Source organism: Zootoca vivipara, chromosome 6 (assembly GCF_965207765.1).
Source record: "Zootoca vivipara chromosome 6, rZooViv2.hap1.1, whole genome shotgun sequence".
Classification (NCBI taxonomy): Eukaryota; Metazoa; Chordata; class Lepidosauria; order Squamata; family Lacertidae; genus Zootoca; species Zootoca vivipara.
In genome coordinates, this window is record NC_142589.1 from 47,544,192 (window position 1) to 47,569,623 (window position 25,432).

The window sequence follows — 25,432 nt, forward strand, 5'->3', positions numbered from 1 at the left end:
AGTCTAGATATTTTATGTATAAAAATGTATCCAAAATGTGTTTCTCAATCACAGATTGGTTCTCAGGTTCAAATATTATCTGTACTACTAATATAATGAGGTTTGGTCAGGAAACAAACTATGATCCCAGTTCAGGCATAACAGTAAGCAAAGGCTCAGCATGTTGCTCCCACTTTGCTTGGGAAGAAATGAAGTGGGAACCAACTACAGGTTCACAGAAAAATATTAACCATGGTTTACGTTGACATTTGAATGAGAGCAGTGCCACAGTCTGATGGCTACCCAATAAGCCTTGACCTAACAACTGTTAACCCACATCTCTGAAATATTTTAGCCAATGTCACTGAAAAATTTTAAGACAACCAAAATTACAAACGATTAAAAGATGTACTTAAAGAAGGTCTATTACTAGACTACAGCAGCTTTCCATTTACAAAAGCTAATTAGTATTGTCCAATTTGGCATGTTTTCCGAGTGTGTTTTTAAGCTGGATAAAAGCAATTTCACAAAAGCAGCTTTTAAAATTAATTGGATTTATTTGGCAATCACCGCAAAAGCAGCTTTTAAAAACATTGCAGTGTCTCATTTAGAAATCTGTTCAATATTTAAGAATATTGAGAATATTAAGCATATCTATTCTCACCACTATATTCACCACTTTTTATCTCCTTATAAAGCATTGGGAAGATGGAATAGCAGCCAAGTTAGAACAGTGATGGATAAAGAGTTATATTAAAAGCAAAAATCATACTGCCAGAAGAGCACATTGTGTTACATTAATGTATTTATTCTGCACAGGCCCAACGTATAAGGAAAGAACATGGCATATTGTCCTTCTAAAATACAGAAGTATGTAGCTTGGCATAGTAGAAATGCAGACTTCCTATTTTCTCAAGTCAGCATAATAAGAATGCTTCCAAAATAAACAGGAAACAAAGCTTGTTTTAAAAAATCAATAATAAAGGTGAAAACCCTGATAAACCTACAATAGCTAGGATACCATAGCTCATGGGAAAAATATGTCAGCAAGCTCAGTTGTGTAAAGTTGAACAATCGGCAATAGGAAAAACATGGCTGAGGAGGAAAGTGCTATGTGATCTTTGTTTTTAGGTGCAATCTTGTCAGCAATCTGCACATAAAGGTAATATAGGCCAGTGTTTCTCAACCTCTTTTGGGCCACGGCACACTTGTTCCGTGAAAAAAATCACGAGGCACACCACCATTAAAAAAGTTAAAAAATTTAACTCTGTGCCGCCCTATATTATAATTATGACTGTAAGAAACACTTGCCAAATATTGCTTTCCGGCGGGTTAGTAATGTGTATTGGCGGCCGCCAGGCTTGTTTGCACTGAGCTTTGGGAAAGAGGAGGAGAAATATTGCTTTCCGGCGGGTCAGCGCTGCTTATTGGCAGCCGCCAAGCACGTGACAATGCAAATCGCCCTTCTCGTCGCCACACGCCGCGGCACACCAGCCAGCGTCTCGCGGCACACTAGTGTGCCGCGGAACAGTGGTTGAGAAACGCTGATATAGGCTGCTTGTAAATGCCCTTAATATGACTGGCTCTGGGATCAACCTGGTGTTAAAAGTAACAGAAGTATTACACTTAAAGGTGCATAGGGTAGCTCAGGGCCAAACTCAACATGATGTTAGCTGTATCAAAGCAATTCTCTTCCTATAAAATGTTTTGAGGTTCTATTACAATCAAGTGATAGAGTAGAATAGAATAGAATAGAATAGAATGTTGTTGTTTAGTTGCGTCCGACTCTTCGTGACCCCATGGATCAGAGCATGCCAGGCACTCCTGTCTCCCACTGCCTCCCGCAGTTTGGTCAAACGCATGTTTGTAGCTTCGAGAACACTGTCCAACCATCTCATCCTCTGTCGTCCCCTTCTCCTTGTACCCTCAATCTTTCCCAACATCAGGGACTTTTCCAGGGAGTCTTCTCTTCTCATGAGGTGGTCAAAGTATTGGAGCCACAGCTTCACGATCTGTCCTTCCAGTGAGCACTCAGGGCTGATTTCCTTCAGAATGGATAGGTTTGATCTTCTTGCAGTCCGTGAGATTCTCAAGAGTCTCCTCCAGCACCATAATTCAAAGGCATCCATTCTTCGGCGATCAGCCTTCTTTATGGTCCAGCTCTCACTTCCATACTTTCTCACTACTGGGAAAACCATAGCTTTAACTATACAGACCTTTGTAAGCAAGGTGATATCTCTGCTTTTTAAGATGCTGTCTAGGTTTGTCATTGCTTTTCTCCCAAGAAGCAGGCGTCTTTTAATTTCGTGACTGCTGTCACCATCTGCAGTGATCATGGAACCCAAGAAAGTAAAATCTCTCACTGCCTCCATTTCTTCCCCTTTTATTTGCCAGGAGGTGATGGGACCAGTGGCCATGATCTTAGTTTTTTTGATGTTGAGCTTCAGACCATATTTTGCGCTCTCCTCTTTCACCCTCATTAAAAGGTTCTTTAATTCCTCCTCACTTTCTGCCATCAAGGTTGTGTCATCAGCATATCTGAGGTTGTTGATATTTCTTCCAGCAATCTTAATTCCGTCTTGGGATTCATCTAGTCCAGCCTTTCGCAGGATGAATTCTGCATATAAGTTAAATAAGCAGGGAGACAATATACAACCTTGTCGTACTCCTTTCCCAATTTTGAACCAATCTGTTGTTTCATATCCAGTTCTAACTGTAGCTTCTTGTCCCACATAGAGATTTCTCAGGAGACAGATGAGGTGATCAGGCACTCCCATTTCTTTAAGAACTTGCCATAGTTTGCTGTGGTCAACACAGTCAAATGCTTTTGCATAGTCAATGAAACAGAAGTAGATGTTTTTCTGGAACTCTCTAGCTTTCTCCATAATCCAGCGCATGTTTGCGATTTGGTCTCTGGTTCCTCTGCCCCTTTGAAATCCAGCTTGCACTTCTGGGAGTTCTCGGTCCACATACTGCTTAAGCCTGCCTTGTAGAATTTTAAGCATAACCTTGCTAGCGTGGAAAATGAGCGCAGCTGTGCGGTAGTTGAAGCATTCTTTGGCACTGCCCTTCTTTGGGATTGGGATGTAGACTGATCTTCTCCAATCCTCTGGCCAGAGGATAGAATAGAATAGAATAGAATAGAATAGAATAATTTATTGGCCAAGTATCAACCATACTTGGAATTTTGCTTCAACTACATTGCAATGTAAAGAAAAACTTTGTTAAATAAATTAATGTGCAAACATTTTTCTAATGTAAATAGCTGCTGCTGGAGAAGCCTGGATAGGCTTAATAATTTCCTCTCCCTGTGCATCAGGATCATGGCATTTTTTTGGGGGGGGGATTAACATCTATCCACCACTATTTCCATTCTATTCAGTCCCACCCTAACATCAAATTGCAATTGGAAGGGCAGGGGAGCCCAGTTTTCTTTGGTCTAAAAACTTACTTTATTAAAAACAAAAACAACACAGAAAACACACACTTATAAGACACTGACCAAACTATTCTATGTAGAAAGTGTTTAACCTCATTGAACAAAGGAACTGCTTTGCAACCCCTTCCTGCAAAAAAAAAAACAAAGGGAGTCTGAGCTGCATGTACAATGTCTACAATACACATTAACAACTTTCTTTGGATGGCAACTGTTATTTGGGTGAGGAGACAGAGCCAATTTGGAGTTGGAAATTAAGGGGTTTAAGCCCACACACACCATCCGCCACCACCACAATAATAATAATAATAATAATAATAATAATAATAATAATGGTGATGATTGAGGTCTGTTTTAAATTAATTACGCATACATAAGCCTGAGGTACTCATTAGGTCATGTATACCACTTGGTTAGATTCAACTGAAAAGAGCTACATAATACATAGGTAATACACAGGTAAAGGTAAAGGGACCCCTGACCATTAGGTCCAGTCGTGACCGACTCTGGGGTTGCGACGCTCATCTTGCATTATTGGCTGAGGGAGCCGGCATACAGCTTCCAGGTCATGTGGCCAGCATGACAAAGCCGCTTCTGGCGAACCAAAGCAGCACACAGAAACGCTGTTTACCTTCCTGCTGTAGCGGTACCTACCTGCTACGTCTTATTTTCGGAGAAACAGGGTATTTATCTACTTGCACTTTGACGTGCTTTTGAACTGCTAGGTTGGCAGGAGCTGGGACCAAGCAACAGGAGCTCACCCCGTCGTGGCGATTCGAACCGCTGACCTTTTGATCAGCAAGCCCTAGGCTCTCAACATAGCCAGTCACTAAAACTGCAACCCAGCTACTCCCCTCACCCCATAATAAGGTATCTTTTTTCCTCAGCAGTGGCATTCTTGTAATATAATCCCTTAAGGAAAAACCTGAATCTACTTCATGTGCTTTGAGATAATAAGCAGCCACAGCATGGTTTCAGCCCTCTAACATCACCCTTTTGTACTCCCTTATAATATGAAACAAAACTGTCCATTCTATGGACCAGTTAGCATCCACAAAACTGCACAACCAATTCCATATGCCCAAGAGCGCATGCAACTTCTACTTCTCAAACACCAATATCTCAAGCCACACAGCAAGTCATTTTGCAACCTGAGAGAAATTTCAAAATCAGTTTGTACCACACTGTTGCCTACTTTTACTGGAAGCAGCTCTACAAGGCCTTTGACAGGAGATGGAGAAAAGGAAGCCCAACAACTGCTGAATGGCATTTTACCACCCATAATTGTATTCAGTTTTTTAGTTCAAACAGTTAATGACCATTACCAAGATATGTAGGCTGAGCTGTAATATTACATTGGTTCTACTAGAATTAATTTTTATTTGCTTGACTTTAAAACATGTTTGTAACAGTTTAGCTGTAGAATCTTCACCTTAATGTAATTATGGAGCAAAATATTACTGTTAAGTGGTATATTTCCTTTGTATAGATATAACTTTTAGTGGTTTTCAAATAATGTACAGCTTTGACAAAATAAAATTTAACAATTATAGCAACTTAATCCCACAGATTACGTTTTCAACTTTTGGATAAGATGATATCAGATTTTATCTTTTATTTGGTTTTTGTTTTAAATGTATATTTTCTGTCCCAATATGGATAAAACTCCCCCCACTCCAATACATTATTTTTCTTTGAAATGTGAGAAATATCTACAAAGGCCTGGTAAGGACACTACTGCTGTGCCCCAGGAGAGGCTGGTCCATTAGGACAAATGGAGTACTACCTTCTGCAACCTCAGTCTGCCATCAGCCAGCTTCCACCTGCCTGTTTTTCTTCTTCTTCTTACAACTAGTCCAGGGGGTGGCACTGCCTGCCAACGTCCTCTGCCTTAGTTTCAAGTGTTGCCGTTGTGGAACTCAGCAGGTAGGAGGATGGGAACAAAAGTGGAATTAGTTGACTCCACCTGTCACTGGCTTTGACTCCGCCTATTGATAGTCTTGCTGCCTTCTGCCTTACCAGTCCCAACAGGCACCACTTCTGTGTCTTAAAACACTCACTAGAAAACAGGTTCCAGTTACTCTGAATGTGTCAAAGAGGCTATTCTTCTACAACAGTGAAGGGTATAAACAATTTTTCAGAAAATGCACTGAAAATTTTAGTTTTTCAAGAAACCTGCAGACACTTTGAAATGTACATAGAGTATTGTTAAGGGTGCACATAAACTGCCTGAAGTGCCTAAAAAATGCCCTAGGGGGCATAGTCTAAGGAAACTTAATGCAGCCATCTGTTAAAGCCAATAAATTTTGGTCTGGTTAGTGCCTGGGAACCTGATACACACCACCTTGAGTTCTGTGATAGAACATAGGAAGCTGCTTTATACCAAAGCAGACTATTGCATCAATCCATCTCAGTATTGCTTACACTGACTGACTGACAGGCTGAAATCTTTGCCAGTCCTATCTGGAGATATTGAGAATTGAACATGAGATCTTCTACATGAAAAGCAGGTGCTCTACCACTGAGCTACAGAAGGTGGGATATAAATGAACTTTAATAAAATCAATGAATAAAACTAAATTAGTATTTCCATGACAAAGTAAACTAGAGGCCCAGCTATATGCAACACTTTGTCGTGTAGTTATCTACTTAAGAACATACATAATACAACAAAAATGAAGGATTCAGATTTTTTTTATTGGGAGGAGGGGAGCAGCAGCTGGTGTGTCTGTGAAAGCATTAAGAAGCTGCTCCTCCATGCTTCCACACCTATATATTTTACATTTGATTTTAAATTTCAGAGTAAAATCACAAGTAGTTCAGTCCCCAGATTTATGTTAACTCACTATCTTACTGTGAGTTTTTATTTTCAATTTTGCCTTCATTCCTACCTAAGAGTACAGATGCAAGTTCTAGTTTTATAAGCAGAAGTTGGTTCAATTAGAAAGTTAGTTACATACCATACCATACCTGAAGCTTCCTATTTTTTGAAGGGATCTGAAACTGCTGTGAATTTTATCAATAACCCAGTAAGTGTTCCTTAACATTTTTCTTCTGATCAGTACAAACCTTTACACATTATTTCTATTAATCTTACCCTGGCTTAGTTTAACAATTCCTGTTATGATGATGACAATAAGGGCAATGACTTTGGCATAGGTGAATGCATCCTGCACCCTTGTTCCCCATTTAACATAGGCACAATTTATAAACGTTAGAAGACCTAGGAGACAAAAAGGGAAGCAAGGAGGCATTAGAAAGTGCTTTGTTTTTGTCTTTTAAAAATCAGTAATTGGTTTGAAATTCTTTCCATGCCAGAGCTAGCATGTCACAATTACATATTTGTGCAAATAAGCTTAGGAAATCAGGATAAGGAAAAACTGTATTTATAAAGACACAGTTTTATTACTAAAACGTGTCTGTTATTTAACAGTTGGTTAACTTCCAACAAACTGCAAAGCAGAAAGGATTTCAGGACATATGCACATCTAAGGAGAGGGTCTAGAAGGCATGAAAATACTTCTTGGCCCAATTCGCAGTCTAATTATCATCTTAGGAGTAATCTTGTACCTCTGAAATGAAGGAAGATTGCAAACGAATACACATTTTAAATGACAACATTCTTATTGAAAATAGGAATCACCACTTAAAAACTTTTTGACAACACAGTGTGTCAGTATAGTGGTTAAAAGAACCCAAGCCACCAGACCTAAAGGGCTAGAAAAATTTAAGGGTAATTCCATGGTTTAGGGAAACATCTTAATCGAACCATGAAGAAGCAAAAAGCAATGCAAAAGGCAATGCAAAATGCAAAAGGCAATGCAATATTAAATGCCACTTTTCCTATAACCATCTGGAATGTCTTAATTCTCATATTCTTGATTATTTCAGAAAAAATAGAAAGCAATAAAAACATTTTCTGCCATCACAAAAATGTAAAAATTACTTATAAACAAAAAAATGGCTGACTGTCTCATCTTTTTCCAGCAAGTCCTGAACTCCTCAATGAAATGGGAAGAGATTGACTAAAAGGAGGCAGGTTTACTATAGTACAGCATGCATCACATCATCTGAATGCAGAATTCTTCTGCCTTCTAGATTTCGAGAAGCTGAAATGGAAAAGGATACTTCTAATAACATTTCTAAAGGCTACTCAACTTATTACCGTGCCCTACAACTCAAGTTGTTTCTATTTGACAAGCCAACCTAGATACACAGGGAGTATCTTATGACAACACAAAGCACTTACGAAACTACTCAGTAAACAACAGTATGTGTCTGTGTCTCTGTGTCTCAGTATGTCTCTGTGTCTCAGTATAGCAGAAGAGTATTTATTTATTGGTTTTTACGCAACTTGGTATCCACAACTGCATTTTCCTTCCTAGCCCCTGAGATCACAGATCAAGGCAAAGAGTGTATCCTGAAATAAAAACTATTTTAATCCCCAAAATTAAAATGCCCATGATGTGTCAATATTCTAACACATCGCTGTTTCCACTGACCTGGAAAGAAAATGTTTTCATGACTTCTTGTGAGTAAAAAATCACCACACCAACCAGTGTTATGCGCATGTTTTCCTATCCTGGGTTCATTCACAAATCATCATCATCATCATCATTCCAAACCTGTGCTTCTCAGCCCCACACCAATTCTAGCCAGAGTGGTAAAACTACTCAAATCCTAATTGCCAGAAAAAGGTTGACAGGCTATGTAGTTCCCCAGCAAGCTCAAAAAAGACAAACTAATTTCACTGAATTTCAGCCACTTAAAGAGTAGCTTTTAATGCTGCCCCAATTCAAAGCACTCTAAATGAAGCAACAGAAAATACATAATCACAATAAGGGTAATAATAAATAAAATGTGGAAATTCACAACTTTTGAATTTAGTTAATCTAATCAAGTCACAAAGGGGGAGCAAGAAAATAAAGGAACAATAATGGCCATATTTGGATGAATGCATCTTGTCTTAACAAGTCAAGACACGTGTAAGCCTTTTTGTCTGTGCACACCCTTCACAGCTCTACTCAAACAAAATGCTGAAGTATTGATTTAACCATAGTTTCTGATTTTGTTATATGGTTATCAGCTTCAGATCTTAAACAACCAGACAAACATGCTAAGTCTACACTGAAGTCACAGTCAAGCATTCAGCCAAACAAGGAGAGGACAAACTGTGCAGGGGGTGTTGTGCCACACCCCTCCACTTCCAACCATTGTGCATTCAACAGAAAGATACAAAGGGTGATTCTAAGTGTATTCAGCCAAATGTGCATCCTCAGACTGTCATACATTCAATGTGAAGGTCGGAAGTGGAGTGCAGTGGGCAGTAGTACACATCTGCATGGTGCATGCATCCCCTACATAGTTTGTGTCCTCATGCATTTGGATTAAAGCCTAAATAAAGTTTTACAACCTATTGAAATGAATCCAGATCAACACAGAGTTAAAGGCGTATTCTCTTTGTAAGAGAAAATAACGAGAAGAAAGATCTCAAGTATAGTAACAAACACAATAAGCCAGGGGGACACCAACCAAACAGCTACAAGCACCATGTGGCCAACATAGGCCTTCACTGGCAAACCCAGGCAGGGACCCCAGACTCTGAAAAAGACTTTTAAAAGTCTAAAGTCTCCTACAAACAAAGGTATGGACCAAAATGTACAGATCCCCTTCGAAGTGATTTCTGTGAAATGAGGAATTTATAGCCAATGAGTGAAGACAGTTCTATGGCCAATGAGTGAGTTGTTTGGACACCAGGTAAAAGGAATCCTTAGGGTCTTAAAGAGCTGCTGTTTTCCCCTTCCCCTCCCCTTCTGTCTTATTTTCCAGGCAGAAATTCAACAGGTTATTTTTTTTCTCAAATGGAAATACAGTCACCATGATTGCACTTTCTCTAATCTTGTGTTGTGGTGCCATGTGGTATTATGCTATGCCCCCCCCCAACCATGTTGTGCCTCCTGGTCCAAAAAGGTTGGCGACCTTGACAATAAGTACCGTAATGTATCCTGTTTATTATTGTGAGCTTTCTATAGGCCCAAGAACTAGCAAATCCTTACAAACATCAGAATGTAAAATGTTTTCCTGTATCTTACTACAATTGTCCACTAAGCTCATATGAATAATTTTGCACTTCTACTTTATTCCCTCTCACCTGCATTCTAAAAGATGTTGCAAATTCTGAATATTTAACAACTCTTGTCAAAGTGCATGGATATCTACCTGTTTTGCCTACTAACTCTTTTTCCTGCTAACAATTATCCAATGCTTCTGGAAAGTTCCTTAGTCTCCTCGTATACATATTCAGTGAATGTGAATAGCACTTTCAATAAGTTACTTTCAGTAAGTGTGCCAGGTTTGCAGTCTTAGCCTTCAAGTTAGTAATCTTGCCTAATCTCCTTGCATATGTACAGAGAGAGCCTGTTATATCTTAAGCAGACAAAATTTTGCAGTGCAAGAGACATGTGGGCTGCATGGCCAAAGGTTCTGGCTTATGCTCCTAAGGCTGTAAAAGGCTATATTTAGTTGCAAAATAAATAATGTTCTCACTGTTATAGCAACCAGTTAGTATGCATGGTTGTTCAGGGAAAATATGGATTTCAAAATCTGAACCTAGATTTTTTTAAAAAATCTATTCCTCCTAACCACAAAAAAACTAGATGGAAGACTCCTATTTAAATAATAATAATTCTCCACATAGCAGATGTTGGTGATACACAGGGAATCACTGTCATCTTCATGTCCTAATTCTGAGCTTCCAGAAACACCTAGAACTGGCTAAAGTTGGAAATAATATCCTGGCCCCTTGTTGGTTCCTGTATGAAATTCCTAATCCTAGGAATGCTAGAAGATTTTCTGCCTACAGCTCTAGTATTTCTTGCTCCTATTTCTGGCTACCCAAGACTAAGGCTATCTCAAGCATTCAAGTGGTATTTCAGTAAGTACAGCCCTGCTTGCAACCTTCATGCAGCATCTGTTCCTAACAGGAAATAGTCCCAAAATCCATGGTGGGAAATTGACACTATGGCTGGATCCAGACACATCAAAATAGTGTTTCAGGAAAACGCATTGTAAACCTCAAAGTGGGAAATCACACTGGCGAAAGTCAGAATCCCACAGCACCATTCTGGAGTCACATATAAAACACTTTTTGTTTACTAATGTAGCTCAGTCCTATGTGTACCAGTTTCCTACCAGAGATTCTATGATAGGTAGCTTCAGCCCCTGTTAGGAATAGATCAGGGCCCTTGGGAGTGCCTGCTGCTTTCCTCTAGCCAAATTTAACATTTGAATTTGAGGGGACAGGAAGGAGAGAGGATAGTGCTCACAAGAGCTTGACTCCACTCAGGGCAAACAGTGGGACAAATTCAACCCTGCTCCTTCTGTCATTAATCTTGCCATAACTAATTTAACTGTTTTGGAAGCATATTTGACTGTTGAATCATTGCAACTGATGCCTAGATGGACTCCTTTCTTTCCCAAGCCTACATCAAGGCAGCACTTTTGTTAATAAAATACTTACATATACAAGCCGCTGCAATAATTCGGCAAGCGATGTAAGGAGGTTGACAGGAAGGGAAGACAGGCTGCACGATATAGTTGGCAAATGTTATTGCAATAATTGCCTGGCTGGTTGGCTCAATGATCAATAGTGAAGTCCACAGGCGTATAAAGGCAATGAAGCTTCCAAAGGCCTCCAATATGTATGCATAACTAGCTCCTGATTTAGTGATAGTGGTTCCAAGTTCAGCATAACATAGAGCTCCGAACACTGAAAAAATCCCACCAATTGCCCAAATTACTAGTGACAATCCATAAGATGTACTGTAGTTGAGTACTCCTTTGGGGGAAACAAAGATACCTGAACCAATCATGTTTCCTACTATTAGGCTAATCCCATTAAGAAGAGAGATTTCCTTTTTCAGCTGCATTGTTCCGTGGTTTCCTTCATTTATTTGAGTATTGTCACTTTGATCTATTTTATCTGCTTCCTTAATTGGGTAATATTCAGTCAGTGAATTCAGAGGTGAAAAATTCTCTCTCTCTTCCATCATGATATTCGCATGTATCCACTGCAACGCCAACCCCAAACTACAACAAAAGAGAGAGGTATTATTAAATACTGGCAGTTAACTTTTTGAGAGCTCCACTGGCTAATGAGTAAGGTATAAACGCTATAAACAAACAAACAAAGCAAAACAAACCTGAGATATTCTTGATTTATAGTGTGAAAGGTGGGATACAATTAGTCATATAACCAAAAAGCAGCATTGAAACATTTATTACAGGACTACTGCTCATAATCAATTTTAAACTATAAAGTCTTAAAATGTTTCATCACAGTAAGTACAGCACACATTACACAAGTGTCTTTGCAGCAGATCTCTGGTAATTACTCATTATATGTTTCACTCCAAAGCCTGCACAAAATTGAGTCTTAAAGCAGGCCTGTAAATAGCCACATGCCTTGTCTGTAGTGGGCAAGAATTGCCTCCAATAAGACAGGAAAGTTTTAGTATGCTGGAAAATAGTTCAGTCTTCAAAAGGTGTGTGTCTGGGCAGACAAGCTAGTAAACTTTGTGGACTTACTTGCAAGGCTGTATTAAAGTAATGTCACAAGTGCCTATTGCTATAATTATTCATTTACTGCTTGCTGTATTATTATAACTACTGGAGCCAAGGATTTTCAAGCATCTCCTGGAAATTAAGATTTATTTGCAATCACAATACTGCTCACTCTCTTCCAGAAGTACACAAATGCTGGTGCGCCTTACTAGCCAACTATTATTTGTTCTTGCTATCAATCTCTTCCCCTAAACCTCTGGGATTCTCAGGTAGCTTTGGAAAGAGGCTTCTGCTGTGGAACAAGAAGAACAGCAGAAGTCTTCCATTGCTTGGGAAATACTCCTGACATTGCTTATGTTCTCCAAACTAAAGTACAAATGAAAGCTCTAGAAAGTGGGCTGTATGAGTGTGGGGCATCCACCCCTGGAGGGTTGGAAAGTGAAGGATTTGCCCCATTCTTAAGCTTTAGCTTTGAGGAGAGACCATAGTTCAATGCTAGAGATGCATTGTTTGCACAAGATCCCTGGTTCCACCTCCTGGATATCCAATTAAGTAGTAACACTCCTTTTAATCAGTTTTCTTTTAAACAATTGTTAAAACCTATATTTATTGCCTATTTTTAGATTATTACTGTTTTTCTTTTATTGTTTTATGTATTACATATTTATGTGTGCTGGTCAAGAACCGTAATAAATCAATTCAGACATTCATTCCAATTAAGGAATCTAAAATTATAAGGTTGTAAAATATATTGTCTAAGACATTAGAAAGCCACTGACAGCAAACAAAAATAGTCCAATGGTTGTATCTAAGTTTTACTCACAGTAGACCCATCAAAATTAATGGATCAAGTTAGTCATGGCCATTGATTTTCAACCCTCTACTCAGAGTAGGACTGGCATTGGCTACAACCCCATACTGGGTTGGGTAGAGCATGTAAAGGCAGCTTTATATGTTCAGCTACAGAAACTTCAAAAATAAGGCCACTTTACACATAATGTCTTCTGACATTGAAATTATCTCAGTGCAGAAAAATGTCATCTCCAAATAGGCCCCACTTAGGAAGCATACTAATTGAGGTCACAACCGGACAGCACAGACAACACAAAATCCAGAAGGGACAAGTATTTATGGAACCATACCTCTGGAGTTGATGTGCTTTACAATAAGGCAGGATAAATATGTACACAAAGCCCATTTGTTATATTTAACTTACATTAGGAATGTCCTTTTGCATTTTTAGAACACCATCCACCAAGCACTGCTCTTACACCAGCCCCCTTCATATCAAGCTTGGCTTATCACATTCCAGACATCCATCAGTAAAATCACCCAATTAGTCATTCATTCTCTGAATTAATGCACTGTCTAGAAAATCAGACATTTCTGCTTATAATCATAGCACAGGTTAATTAAGGAACATTTGTTAGGCATCTGGTAGATTGTGATGGGTTACCATGGACCATATTTTAGTGCTAGGCTGCCAGCGATGTAGTATGGTCCTTTTGTATTGCATCCCGAGGACTGTTGCGACCAGAAATTGATGAGAGTGAGGGAAAGTGTGTTTTGTTGTGTTTTTAAGTGTGAGTGAATGGACCATATTCTGTTCATATGGTTCTAGAGGTTGTTGTTTTATTACTGTACTAATGATTGCTAGGTTTAGAACTCTTTATTTTTATTCTCTTTGTAAATTGCCTAGAAATTATTTTTACGTTAGGCAGCTAATAAAACAAATAAATACATAATGAATAGAATATACCTAAAAAATAAAAACCATAGAAAGGGTAATATCATATCAGGAAGCAATAGTCAACCTTTCTAGATATAGAAATATTCCTTCAGTAGCACCTTAAAAACCAAAAAAGTTTTTATTTTGGTATGAGCTTTCGTGTGCATGCACACGAAAGCTCATACCAAAATAAAAACTTAGTTGGTCTTTAAGGTGCTACTGAAGGAATTTTTTTATTTAGCTTCGACTCAGACCAACATGGCTACCTACCTGTAACTATTTCTAGATATAGGACACACATACAAAACTCACTTTGGGGCTGGGGTTGAGTTACCTGTCGTTTCTGATCTACTATCTCTTTCTCCCTTTTCTTTCACCTACTCTTTAAACAGATCTTAAACACAAAAAGGTGACCACTCCTGATAAGGCTGTGATCCACTTGGGACTTTCAACCTACCAGCTGTAGAGAAAAACTATTTCATACACTGGGGAGGGGGGAAATTTCTGGCTTTAGTTAAACTAACATTGCATCATATCTGATCAAACCAGTTGTTTAAAAAATGACTATGTTAAGTCTAACAAACACCACTGCTTCACAAATAAACCTATTGTTATTTTTAGTGGTCGCTGTCACATAAGTAACCTGAGCTCCTCTTGTGTTCCCTTTGAAACAACAGAAGGAAGTACTATTCTCAGTGATACTTCTGCTGTCTGCAGCTGAATTGATACACTTTCCCAATTTATTCTATCTCAACATCACGAATACCATCACAATATTGTTTCTCTTAAAAAAATACACCAAAAACTCTTTCAGAGGACACAGTTGTAATGTTCCTGACTGTCAACATTTTGAGAGCAGGCTAGTGTATCATGCACACCCTCTTTTCATGCATACAAATTGCTCTCGCCATTCCTCAGACAGCCTATGTCTGCACCAGCATTAGCCATACATCCTCTAACCATGTTCTCTCTTGAATACGCTTTCCAAACCCTGACTACAATGGGTGCATGGGTTAGCATTGACCATGCCCAAGATCAGTATAGGCATAAATCCTTGACCATAGTTAAAGCTATGAGAGGAAGGGTGAAATGAGTAAGTGCCATAGAGGGATGGAACACACAATCCCACAGCTTGCTCCTAATATCATAATCATAATAAAAGATTAAGAGCAATACTTCTACACCAAACAATAGCCGTATTTTATCATCAGCCCAGAGGCCTGTAATTTTCTGGGCAGTCAGTTTCACTGGTTCAGTCATCTTTACATTGTTACTGTGTTGAGTCTACAGAAAAACACCTGAAAATCAGTATATATACTGTATTTGCTTGGTTTCAGCTAGAATTACCGGTAACTAGAATTAACAACTGAGATGAAATTTCCATGGTCCTTCTCATTCTTTTTTGAGTAAGAAATTGAATAAATAGGGGCAGAGACATTCATGACTATATGTGTGAACCAGCTCCCAGGTAAACAGACAGAGAAATTGTCAATTGCAAGAAAGGCTGTACCTCAAAGTACAAACTAATGTGCAGAATGGCTCCCCGTTTGTGGAATGCTTTCCCCAGGGAGGCTCACCTGACATCTTCATGATATATATTTAGGTGCCAAACAAAAATGCTCCTATTTAACCAGGGCTTTGGCGGATTAACATTCTATATCCTTTTAAATGTTTTTGTTCTCGTTATTGTTTTTATTATATATTTGCACTCTCAGTTTGTATATTTATGTTGTGAACCACCCTGTGATCTTCAGTTGGAGGGTGGTATACAAATTTAATAAATAGTAATAACAGTAAAAATAAGAATAACAGAAAAATGGATTGCTAACTTTGGACAATCCATTTGTGGGGCGAGGTATATCAGCTCTCCATGCTATTTTCAGTAACAAACACTCTCTATCAGGAAGGCATCCTAATAAACAAGCAACAGAAATCAAACCCCAAACATGAAACCACCCCACCCCTAAAATTCAGAGATGGTTTTGCTGCTGTTTGGCAAACATTCATAAAGAATTTCTGTTCTCAGACTAAATGTGTCACAATACATGACAATGAAATATAGGGGGGGGGCAGTGAGAAACCTACAAATTCTAGGTGTTTTTGAATACTTTTCAATAAATTGGAAGATGGGGGAAGGCCCATTAATGCTATTTACACCAAAAACTAAAATAAAAATTGAATACACAGTTCACGGTGGATTTATAGCAGAAACTACAATGACAACAAACATGCAAATCTCCAGTGCTAATTTTGTGTGTTACTATGTACTTACTGATTGAACGGCTTGTACAACGGCTTGCGCACTAGTTCCAAACTTTGTACGACAGCGTCAACAATTCCAGCATTTTTAAAAACTGCCTTTCCAGAAATCAGTAGCTGGCCACAGTGCTCTCTCCTTCTGTCTCATGAATCAGCACCATATATTCTGTAGAATATACAAGTATTAGGATCTCAATAAAGTGGACTAAAATAAATATGGATTGTGTTGAATATTCACTGCAGAGGAGTACAGGATATTCATAGCATTGTTTGGCATAATTGAAACTATTACCAAATTAAGGTAGGTAAAGGTAAAGGACCCCTGGACGGTTAAGTCCAGTCAAAGGCAACTATAGGATGCAGCGTTCATTTCGCTTCAGGCCGAGAAAGCAAGGATTTGTCCACAGACAGCTTTCTGGGTCATGTGGCCACCATAACTAAACTGCTTTTGGTGCAATGGAACACTGTGACAGAAGCCAGAGCACACGGAAATGCCATTTACCTTTCCACTGCAGCGGTACCTATTTATCTACCTGCACTAGTGTGCTTTCAAACTGCTACTGTAAGTTGGAAAAAGCTGGGACAGAGCAACGGGAGCTCACCCCATCACACTGATTTGAACTGCCAACCTTCCAAATGGCAAGCCCAAGAGGCTCAGTGGTTAAGACCACAGTGTCACCTGCGTTCCTACTATCAAACTAAAGCAAAAGAAGGTTGGTTATCATCACAGAGGAAGTATGAATCTGTGCCGTGTAAATTAGCAGAACTCCTATGTAGATAAAAATGGGAAGTGTAAATGTATCCTAAGATACACAAAGTTACAGAATAGCACAGTGGGAAGGCAGGAAAAGAAAGGAAAGTACTAATTAGACAGACTTAATTCTGGCACAGGAATCAGGTGCCTGATTTGTGAGCGTCTGCAGGGTGCTGTCAGACTAATACCCTAAACTCAAGTGACTTTATTCAGAAATATTTCCTACTGATTTCAGTGGATTCTACTTTCCAATGAAACACAATTATAATCAGGCTGCAAGTTCTTGAAAAAAAGATACCGTACTTAAAAACCATTCAAATGCAATAAGTATACACCATCATATATGCTTCTATGGTTATGATCAGCACCAACTAGTTTTGCAGCTTAAGATGGATTGAGGGGTGGTGGGCCAGTTTGTCCCCATTCCCTGAATAGCCTTCAATAAAGGTGCCACAGGTGCCACTTCTCCATAGGTTTTTTTTAGTGCTAGGCTGCCAGTGATATAGTATGGTCCTTTTGTATTGCATCCCGAGGACTGTTGTGACCAGAAATTGATGAGAGTGAGGGAAAGTGTGTTTCGTTGTGGTTTTTAAGTGCGGGTGAATGTGTGCTGGTGTAAGTACAAGTGTAATAAAGGGTTTGGAATTTGTGTAGATATTGAGTGAGTGAAAGAGTATTGAGTGGAAGCTTATTTTTGGAACACCCTCCCATCAGATGTCAAAGAAATAAATAACTATGTGACATTTAGAAGACATCTGAAGTTAGCCCTGTTTAGGGAAGTTTTTAATGAATGATGTTTTAATGTATTTTTAATCTTTTGTTGGAAGTCACCCAGAGTGGCTGGGGAAAACCAGCCAGATGGGCGGCGTATAAATAATAGTAATAATAATAATATATTATTATTATTATTATTATTATTATTATTCTGATGTTTTGCTTTACATACTGTGTTGCTTTATTTTGTTGCTTGTTTTCCTGGCTTTTTCATAAACGGTGGTATACAAAATCTGAAATAAAGAAAAATAGATTTACTTTGGCAGCAGCCCCTTATCCCCTGTTCCATGCAAATGAGTGGGGGAGACCTTCTAAAATGTTAAGCTCAGAGAGGGCCCCTATTGGTAGTTCCCACCTTCTCCCTCTGAATATGAGTCGTTTTTACTGATTTTAATATTGTATTTTTTAATTGCCCTGGAACCTCATGGTGAAAAGTGGGTAAGAAAGCAAACAAAAACTCCCATTCACTTGTACGTGGACTTGGCTGTAACAAGGAACAGGAGCTGCCATCAATCCATCCAGCCCAAAGTGCCTTGGTCCTCAGCTGCAGTTGTCAGGCTCCACTAGTGCAGGGATTCCTAAACTGTTGTCCATGGGCATTGTTTAGGGGCAGGGGATGAGAGCCCCTCACAGGGGCCTGCCCAGGACACCTTGCTGTCTGGGACAGAGGACCAAATGGTGCCCCACCCCAGTAAAGGTGTACAGCACCTACAGACTATTCAAGTTATTTTACCCCCCAAAAAGCTGCATTAATTATTGTTATATTTATTTATAGCCCACCTTTCCCCCAGAAGTGGGATTCTAGGTGGCTCGCAAAAATTGAAACAAACATTAGGCTAACCAAAACATCACAAAATAAGTGTGCAAGCTTCCATGTTGTCCAGAATTCTTCCTCAGGTCAGATCAGCCTTTGTCAACCTCATGCCCTCCAGTTGTTTTGGACTACAACTTCCACCAGCCCTGAGCAAAATGTTTGGAGGGCACCAAGTTGGCGAAGGCTGGGCTTAGATGTTAGCCGGTGCAGAAGAGAGAAAAATGAAGCTGATGCTTAACTGAGGCCTTCCCCCGACAGCCAAGTTTTTCTATTTATCTTGCCCCCACCCCATTTGCATTATGTCTGCCTTCTAGAGAAGACTGATGAAAAAAACTAAGATTTCGGAGCTTGCACACCATTTGGCAACATTTCAGTTGGCCCCATAAAAACGTCCCCTACGGTTGTCGAGTGATTTGGGCACCAGAGGCAGAAAACCCGGACTCTCCTATTCCTGGTGGTGGTAATAGCGGATAATAATATCAATCAGAAAATAATAATAATAATAATAATAATAATAAAATATTCAATTCGAATACTGTACAGTACTCAACATTTGAAACACACAGACACCGCCCCCCAAACCCGCTGCCTAATGGCAGGGCCGGCCTGAGTCACCGGCCACCCTCCTTGCGCTGCCCCGACACCCAAAATAAAATAAAATAAAATAAAACCTTCTGTGGCGCCTGCACTGGCGATAAAGAGAAACGGGACCTCAGAGGCAGCGAGCTAGAGGCGCAGGAAAAAAAGAGAGAAGAAAGCCGGGCTCCTTCCGCCGCCGCCCCCGCCTCGTCCCACCCGCTGCCTCTGAGGTGAATCCCAGAGGCACCGCCATCCCAACCCCCAGCAGCACCTCGAGGGCACCCAGCCCGCCTTGGCTCTTCGCTCCCCTTTTAAGCCTCGCTTCTCCTCCTCCTCCTCGCTCACCTCATGCCCCGCCGAGCTGGAGAGATGCTCAGGTGAGAACGCCAGCCAGCAAGCCGGGCAACCTGCCTGCTGCCGCCTCTCACGCGGGCGACCTCTAGCCGAGCAGCTTCCTCCGCCTCTCGCCTTGTTTTGTTTTCCCCTCAGCGAGAGCGGCGAAGGAGTTGGGCTGCCGGCCCAAGGCCCCGCCCCGCCGCGGCTGAGGCGCTCGCCTGAAGAAGGCCGCCCTGGTGGTGGTGTTGGTGCAGCAGCAGCGCAGGCGGCGGCCTAGGCAAGGGTCCTCCCACCGCCGGCTCCCTCTGGTGTCTTCTTAGCTTCTCGCAGGCTCTCGTCAGAAAGGCCGGGCGGGCTATTTTGGTTTCTCGGTTCCAACAACCAACGCCACCACTGCAAAACCACGAGAGAGAAAGGTTTGAAGAAGGGGAGCAAGGCGCGGGGGGGCGTTAGGGAGGCGTTTACATTTTCACAAGAAAAAGTGAAAAGTTTTGGCACAGACCCCCTTGGGGTCAGCAGGGTTTATTCCTAATAAAACGTGGGAGGGAAGTTATAAGGCGGGGGGACCGATGGGCACACCCCAAACTACAGGAGGCACAGCGCATTTGTAGTGAAGTCCCACAAATTATTACAACTATTCATCAAAACTATATCACATCGAATTGTAGAGTTGGAAAGGGACCCTAAGGTTCATCTAGTCCAACTCACTGCAAAGCAAGAATGTCTGCTAAAGCATCCCTTGCCAAATGGATTTATTACAACATATTTACAAATGGATTTATTACAGACATTTTCCGCCCACAAAGTGCAGGATTCCCTTCCCTCTAGTATTTGATCCTCACAACTGCCCTAGTGCCCTGTGAGGTATGTTAGGGCGAGACATGGTAACTGACTCAGCATGTTAAAAAAAGAAGGGGAGGGAGAGAGAGACTGATTATATTTAAGCACATTGCAGAGGAGCTTGGATTTTAGTTGTAAAGAAAAGCGTTTAAAAGGCATAATGTGTTTGGGAGAGAACTTAGTTCTACACCAGCTGCATAGAAACATAAGTTGACAGTTCCATTCTTAAGTAAAATAATATTTCTAATTTTGTAAGCAATATTGTTTCTCTACGTTTAATACATGTATCTCTTCTTCACTTATTCCATCTCCTGAGCCTGACACATCAAGTAAAGCTTAAGGCTGGAGTCCTAGGCACACTTATCTGGAAGTAGGTCTCATTGAATGCAACGGTATTTACTTCTGAATAAACTTGGATAGGATTGCAGTCAACATATGTAAAACGGCCACCCCAGGCAGTCAATAAATATATACAATGCAATAATAAATCAATAATATAATGAACACAGTGACCACTCACAATGTAATAACAACAAAATGAACTGTTTGAATATTAAAAAGAAAAACAAGATATCCTCATCAGCATCCCTTCCCCAAGAAGCTTACAATCTAAAATTCACCACAGGAAACTACAGAAAGGAAGAGCATGGGAAACAGGAAAGTAGTAAGCCGTTTACTATATGTCTCTAAGCTTAGCTACACACAATAGGACAAGAGAACTGGTTGGCACACCCTTGGGCAGCATGTCTTCAGTGGCACTGCCTTTCTGAGTGGCTCAGAGCCAGCCCTACCATTAGAAAGAGTGAGGCCTGGAGTAGCACAGTGCTCAAGGACAGAGCACTGTGTGCTACTTAACCTGGCTCACTCGCTGGATCGTCACCTTGTCATGGTGAGTGGGCTTGCACATTCCTATGACCCTTGTGAGCAAAGCCATCGGGAATCTCGTACTCACAGCAGGGTCACCCAAGGTGGTAAGGTCAAAGGGAAGGAGCTAGACAAAGAATGATCCAAGAAGTCCTCAAGGGCAGAACAGGCGGATGGTAACAAGCAGTATGTTACAACAGCTGTGAAGGCGGATGAAGGCTGCAGCAGATAGGAATCTACCGGTCGTCGTGACTACTCATGCCATCGGGAAAGATGCAAAGACTGCGCGTTGGTCAGTGTGCAATGATCTACACACATAAAACAAATTCACGCACAGGCATCTTCCAAAAACCCATCCCAAACCCAAACCCCAAAAGTCCCATGGCGATCAGCAAATGGTAATGGGGGCTGGATCATGAAATCTGGAAGCCCCTAGTCATGAACCGGCACATGGGTGGTGGATACAGATTCAGGCATTCTGGAACGAGGCAGTTGAGCAGCTCAGCAGCTGTATCCATGACTGAGCAGCCCTTTTTAGGATCCATTCTGCTCACCCCAAAAATGGGGAGGGGCTAGAAAAGGTGCCCTTCGCAAGGGAGAAACATGCTAAGAGGAAGGCATGCTTGGCAAATCCACACCATGATCAACTCCCGCCTGGAAACCAATGTCCCCACTGTGAAAGGACATGTGGATCCAGAATTGGCCTCCACAGTCGCTTATGGACTCATTGTTAAAACCAGGTTTATGGAAGACAATCTTACTCGGCTATGAGTGATCGCCAAAGAAGAAGAAGACAACAACGACTTAACCTGATGTGCAATCCCTAAGCTAGTTTGCTGCCCTCAGGAAGACACTGCCTCATCACTAGCATTGAAAGCGCTTGGCTTCTGAACAAGGAATGGGGTGCCATCTTGCCCTTGCAAGCTATCTTGGTCAGGATCTAAAACACACTTGCTCTGTTTTAAGCAACAGGAGAAGAGGTTTCAGTGGCACCATGGACAGTTCCCTGTGCATTTCAGACTGGAGACTCCCTTAAAGCAAAACTTAGATGTTGTTTCAGCAGTAGTCATCCTCATTTTATGCTGAATTTTTGTTTTAATGATACTGTTTGTTTTTATGTTGCAGACTGCTAATATATATATATAATGCTTTATAAATACTTATAAATAAAAAAACATGATTTACAAATATGTGTTAAGTGGTTTTAACAAATGTTTTCTATTGGTGTTTCAATTATCTCATTTTAACCTTTTTTACTTTATATTTTATTGCTTTACTATAATTTGTTATATTTTATTGGATTTGTATTCTGGGCATTGAGCACCAATTGGTGGAAAGCTAGCGTACAAAGTTAGCAAACAAATGAGCAGGAATCAACATACCAAACACTTGCTGGATACCGAGCTGACTGGCAGTGAAGACTTGAGAAGCCTAGATGAATTATCCAGAGTTTATTAAACAGCCCTCACCAGCTCCAAGCCTAAAGTTACAGACTAGGACAGTGGCCCTTTAAATGAACAGATATTTCAACAGAAGCAGGGCTAATAGGAGATGCCTGGCCAGCAGCCTTTATCAGGCCTCAGAAGCAGCTCTCTGTGACAGAGTTCATGCCACCACTTGTCCAGCGGCCTGGATTTTGGCAGTACCTACCTACCTACTTGGACTGGACTACCAGATGTGACACAGCACTAGACTAGGCTTCCTGTGACCTGTCCCTGCTGTTTGAGGTGCAACACTTCTGTGGACCCCAGTCTGTGAGAAGACAGGACCTTCAGTTACCTCAATTCCTTTATATTTAGTTATTTAGTAATCTCAGCTCGTTACCTCCTCTTCACCACAATAGTCCTAGGGCGGGGTACATTTATTTATTACAGCATATTAAAATAACATTAAAACATTAATATAACATTAAAACATCACTTAGAACTGTAGTTAAAATGCAGTGATTACTACAGTGCAGAACAAGATGGAAGGGGGGGGAAAGAAAATCAAACCAGATTTCGGCATCCTTGGCTCAAATCTTCCAAAGCAGTTTAAAAATTAACTATTGCATTATGAAAGGAGGGAGAACAGTCAAAAGAGACCCTCTTTCACGATATATGTCAGAACCATAAACAGGCATTTCCAACAAACACGGTTATCTTGTGCACAGTTTAAACACAACTGGGAGTGACATTCCATTGTAAAGAAAAATGACCTATGCAAAGGAGAATGCATATTCACCCCAAAATGAAATCTTAAGGCAAATAAAGTTATAATCTTTACCCAAAGTTATAATCTTTACCCAAATAAGTAACAATAAAGCTGGGCAGGTTTATATCCGCAATAAAGAGCTTTCCAAGTTAGCTCTGGAGGAAATTTTCAAAGAATTTTTTAAAAAAGAAAAAACTGTTCAAAGGAGGTACGGTAAAAGGAACTGAAGAAGCAGAGAAGTATGCTTGCTATGAACACTTCCTGGCAGGAAGTGAGAACCTCAGAGGATTTGGCTCTTGCAGTGCTTTGCTTTGCAGTGCACACTTGCAAACATCTGAACTCTCATCACCGACCCTGCCTGCTTGCTCGCTACCTGCTTAACCCACACAACCAGTTAGTCATGGTGATAGGGAGGGTGAATAGCACTGCTGCCAGGATACCATGATTTATTTTGTTAAGAAAAAGGAAGCAGTGGGAAGGAGAAAAGCTCAGTGGCCAGACTGTGAGGTGGACCAGAATGCACCTCATCTGTGGCACCCTCAAACCTGGCAGAACCAGCGTATGCACCCAAATTTTACAGTTATGCATAGTTGCAACAGGCTACAGGTTAGTTTGTTCCCAGGCAGCTCCAGTTGTATCCTATTGCTTAATGGCAGGTAAAGCAAGTTTGCCAGGTTGTGGGAAAGATTCTGAAAACGATTAACGGTAAGTAGGAAATGTGCAGGTTTGTTGGTTCCTTAGTGTGTTCAAATGCCTTTCCTTGCCCCCAAAGGGCTGGGCAACATCATTGCTTGGGGTGGGTGACTTTTTCAGGTCCAGCCTGTTGACACCAGGTCTGCCAGGGTTGTGGCAATTGGGTCCCTATGTGGGGTGCAGGGCCAGCTAATAGGGTTGTTTATGTTATTGGTTATTTCCTACCTCATTTTAAAAAAATAAAAATAAAAAACCTCCTTTAATGTGGGTTACAGATAAATGTGTTGAAGCCAGCCTGATTTTGTCGAACCTTTTGGTTTCCTCACCGTTGAACACCCCCACTAATCTTAGCTGTCAATTTTCCCTTTTCTCACGAGGAATCCTATTCGGAATAAGGGAATTTCCCTTAAAAAAGGAAAAAGTTGACAGCTATGCACCAGTTCACATCCCACGTGGCTGTTGCATGTTAGTGACTGTGCTGTAGGCCAGCCACTCCTCCAACCTGGGGAATTGCACTTGTCCTATCAGCCAGCCCTTGGGTCTGTAGCTGCTGTTGCTGAATGTCAGGTTGGCTCTCCTTCACCCATCACCTGATTGTGGATGAGGAGGCCAATCTGGTCTGTATCACTGCAACGTAGGTGGGTGAGACCCCTCCCCCCCCCAGCCACAGGCAGGGAAAGATGGAGAGCTAGGGACAGGACCCAGCAGGACATGCCTGGATGGAATGGGGATCCTTGTGGAAGCCGATGCCTGCATGGAGGTGTCTGGCCACAGCCCCCTGCCCCCCCCATGCTACGCCCCTCATGCAAGTTGAGGTTCCCCATCCCTGTTGAAAAGTCATGTGTGAACATGACCTATATAGAATAATCTCATAAAGATGTGGTGTGCTTGAAGATTGGCATTACTTGTTGGCTTATGTCAACTGCTCCCATTGAATTTTACGCAATCCAGGCAGCTGAATAAATATTTGGCACTTCCTAAGATTTGGCACCACAAGGAGAAAGAGCCAATTGCTTCACTATGCCTGAGGCTGGCTTCACCACTAATCCCAGAAGAGATTGTTGTTGCTGCAACAAATGTTTGTAGCAGTGAAACAAGAACCTGAGCATTGGAAGAGATATAACTGGATTATAACATGGTTGTGGGGTGTGTTTTTTTATACAGCAGCCTACTTTCTCAAAGGCCTCAAGAGGAGTTAAAACTTCTCAGTTGATGTAACTTTTGGCACTGTGGCATGTTCCTGTTGGGTAGGAAAGTGTGTTTGATACCCTCACTTCTCAAATCAGTGGCAATGCGGTCTCTCAATGCTGCATTAACAGCTCTTTATGAGTAAGCAGCTGTATAGAAACAATACTTTCGTAACCCAAGGTGACAGTGCCATCTTCCAGCCTGAACTGCTACTCAGGGTAACAAAGGTGTCCCTTTTTGCATTGCTCGCTATGGAATAATGGTGGCAAAATCATGTAGATGAGCTGTAAGTCAATGCTCAAGCATATGCTTTGAATAATAATAATGATGATGATATTAATAATAATAATAAATAATAATAATAAAATTAATTTATACCCTGTCCATCTGGCTGGTTTCCCTAGCCACCCTAGGCAGCTCCCAACATAATAA

At 40.9% G+C, this 25,432-nt stretch overlaps 1 protein-coding gene across 4 annotated transcripts in view; it reads right to left on the reverse strand.

The window, feature by feature from the left end:
* Window positions 1-19,532, reverse strand: part of SLC7A6 (solute carrier family 7 member 6) — a 31,103-nt gene extending 11,571 nt beyond the window's left edge. The window contains exons 1-5 of one of the 4 annotated variants that reach the window (XM_035118099.3): window positions 19,232-19,532; window positions 17,666-17,726; window positions 15,979-16,131; window positions 10,935-11,503; window positions 6,513-6,638 (exon numbers count right to left, since the gene is read on the reverse strand). In XM_035118099.3, coding sequence (XP_034973990.2) covers window positions 6,513-6,638; window positions 10,935-11,466 — 658 coding nt within the window. In that variant the 5' untranslated portion in view covers window positions 11,467-11,503; window positions 15,979-16,131; window positions 17,666-17,726; window positions 19,232-19,532. The remainder of the gene's footprint in view (window positions 1-6,512; window positions 6,639-10,934; window positions 11,504-15,978; window positions 16,132-17,665; window positions 17,727-19,231) is intronic. The other 3 variants (XM_088672046.1, XM_088672045.1, XM_088672044.1) reach the window with 3 other exon arrangements.
* Between the last annotated feature and the right edge of the window lie 5,900 nt (window positions 19,533-25,432).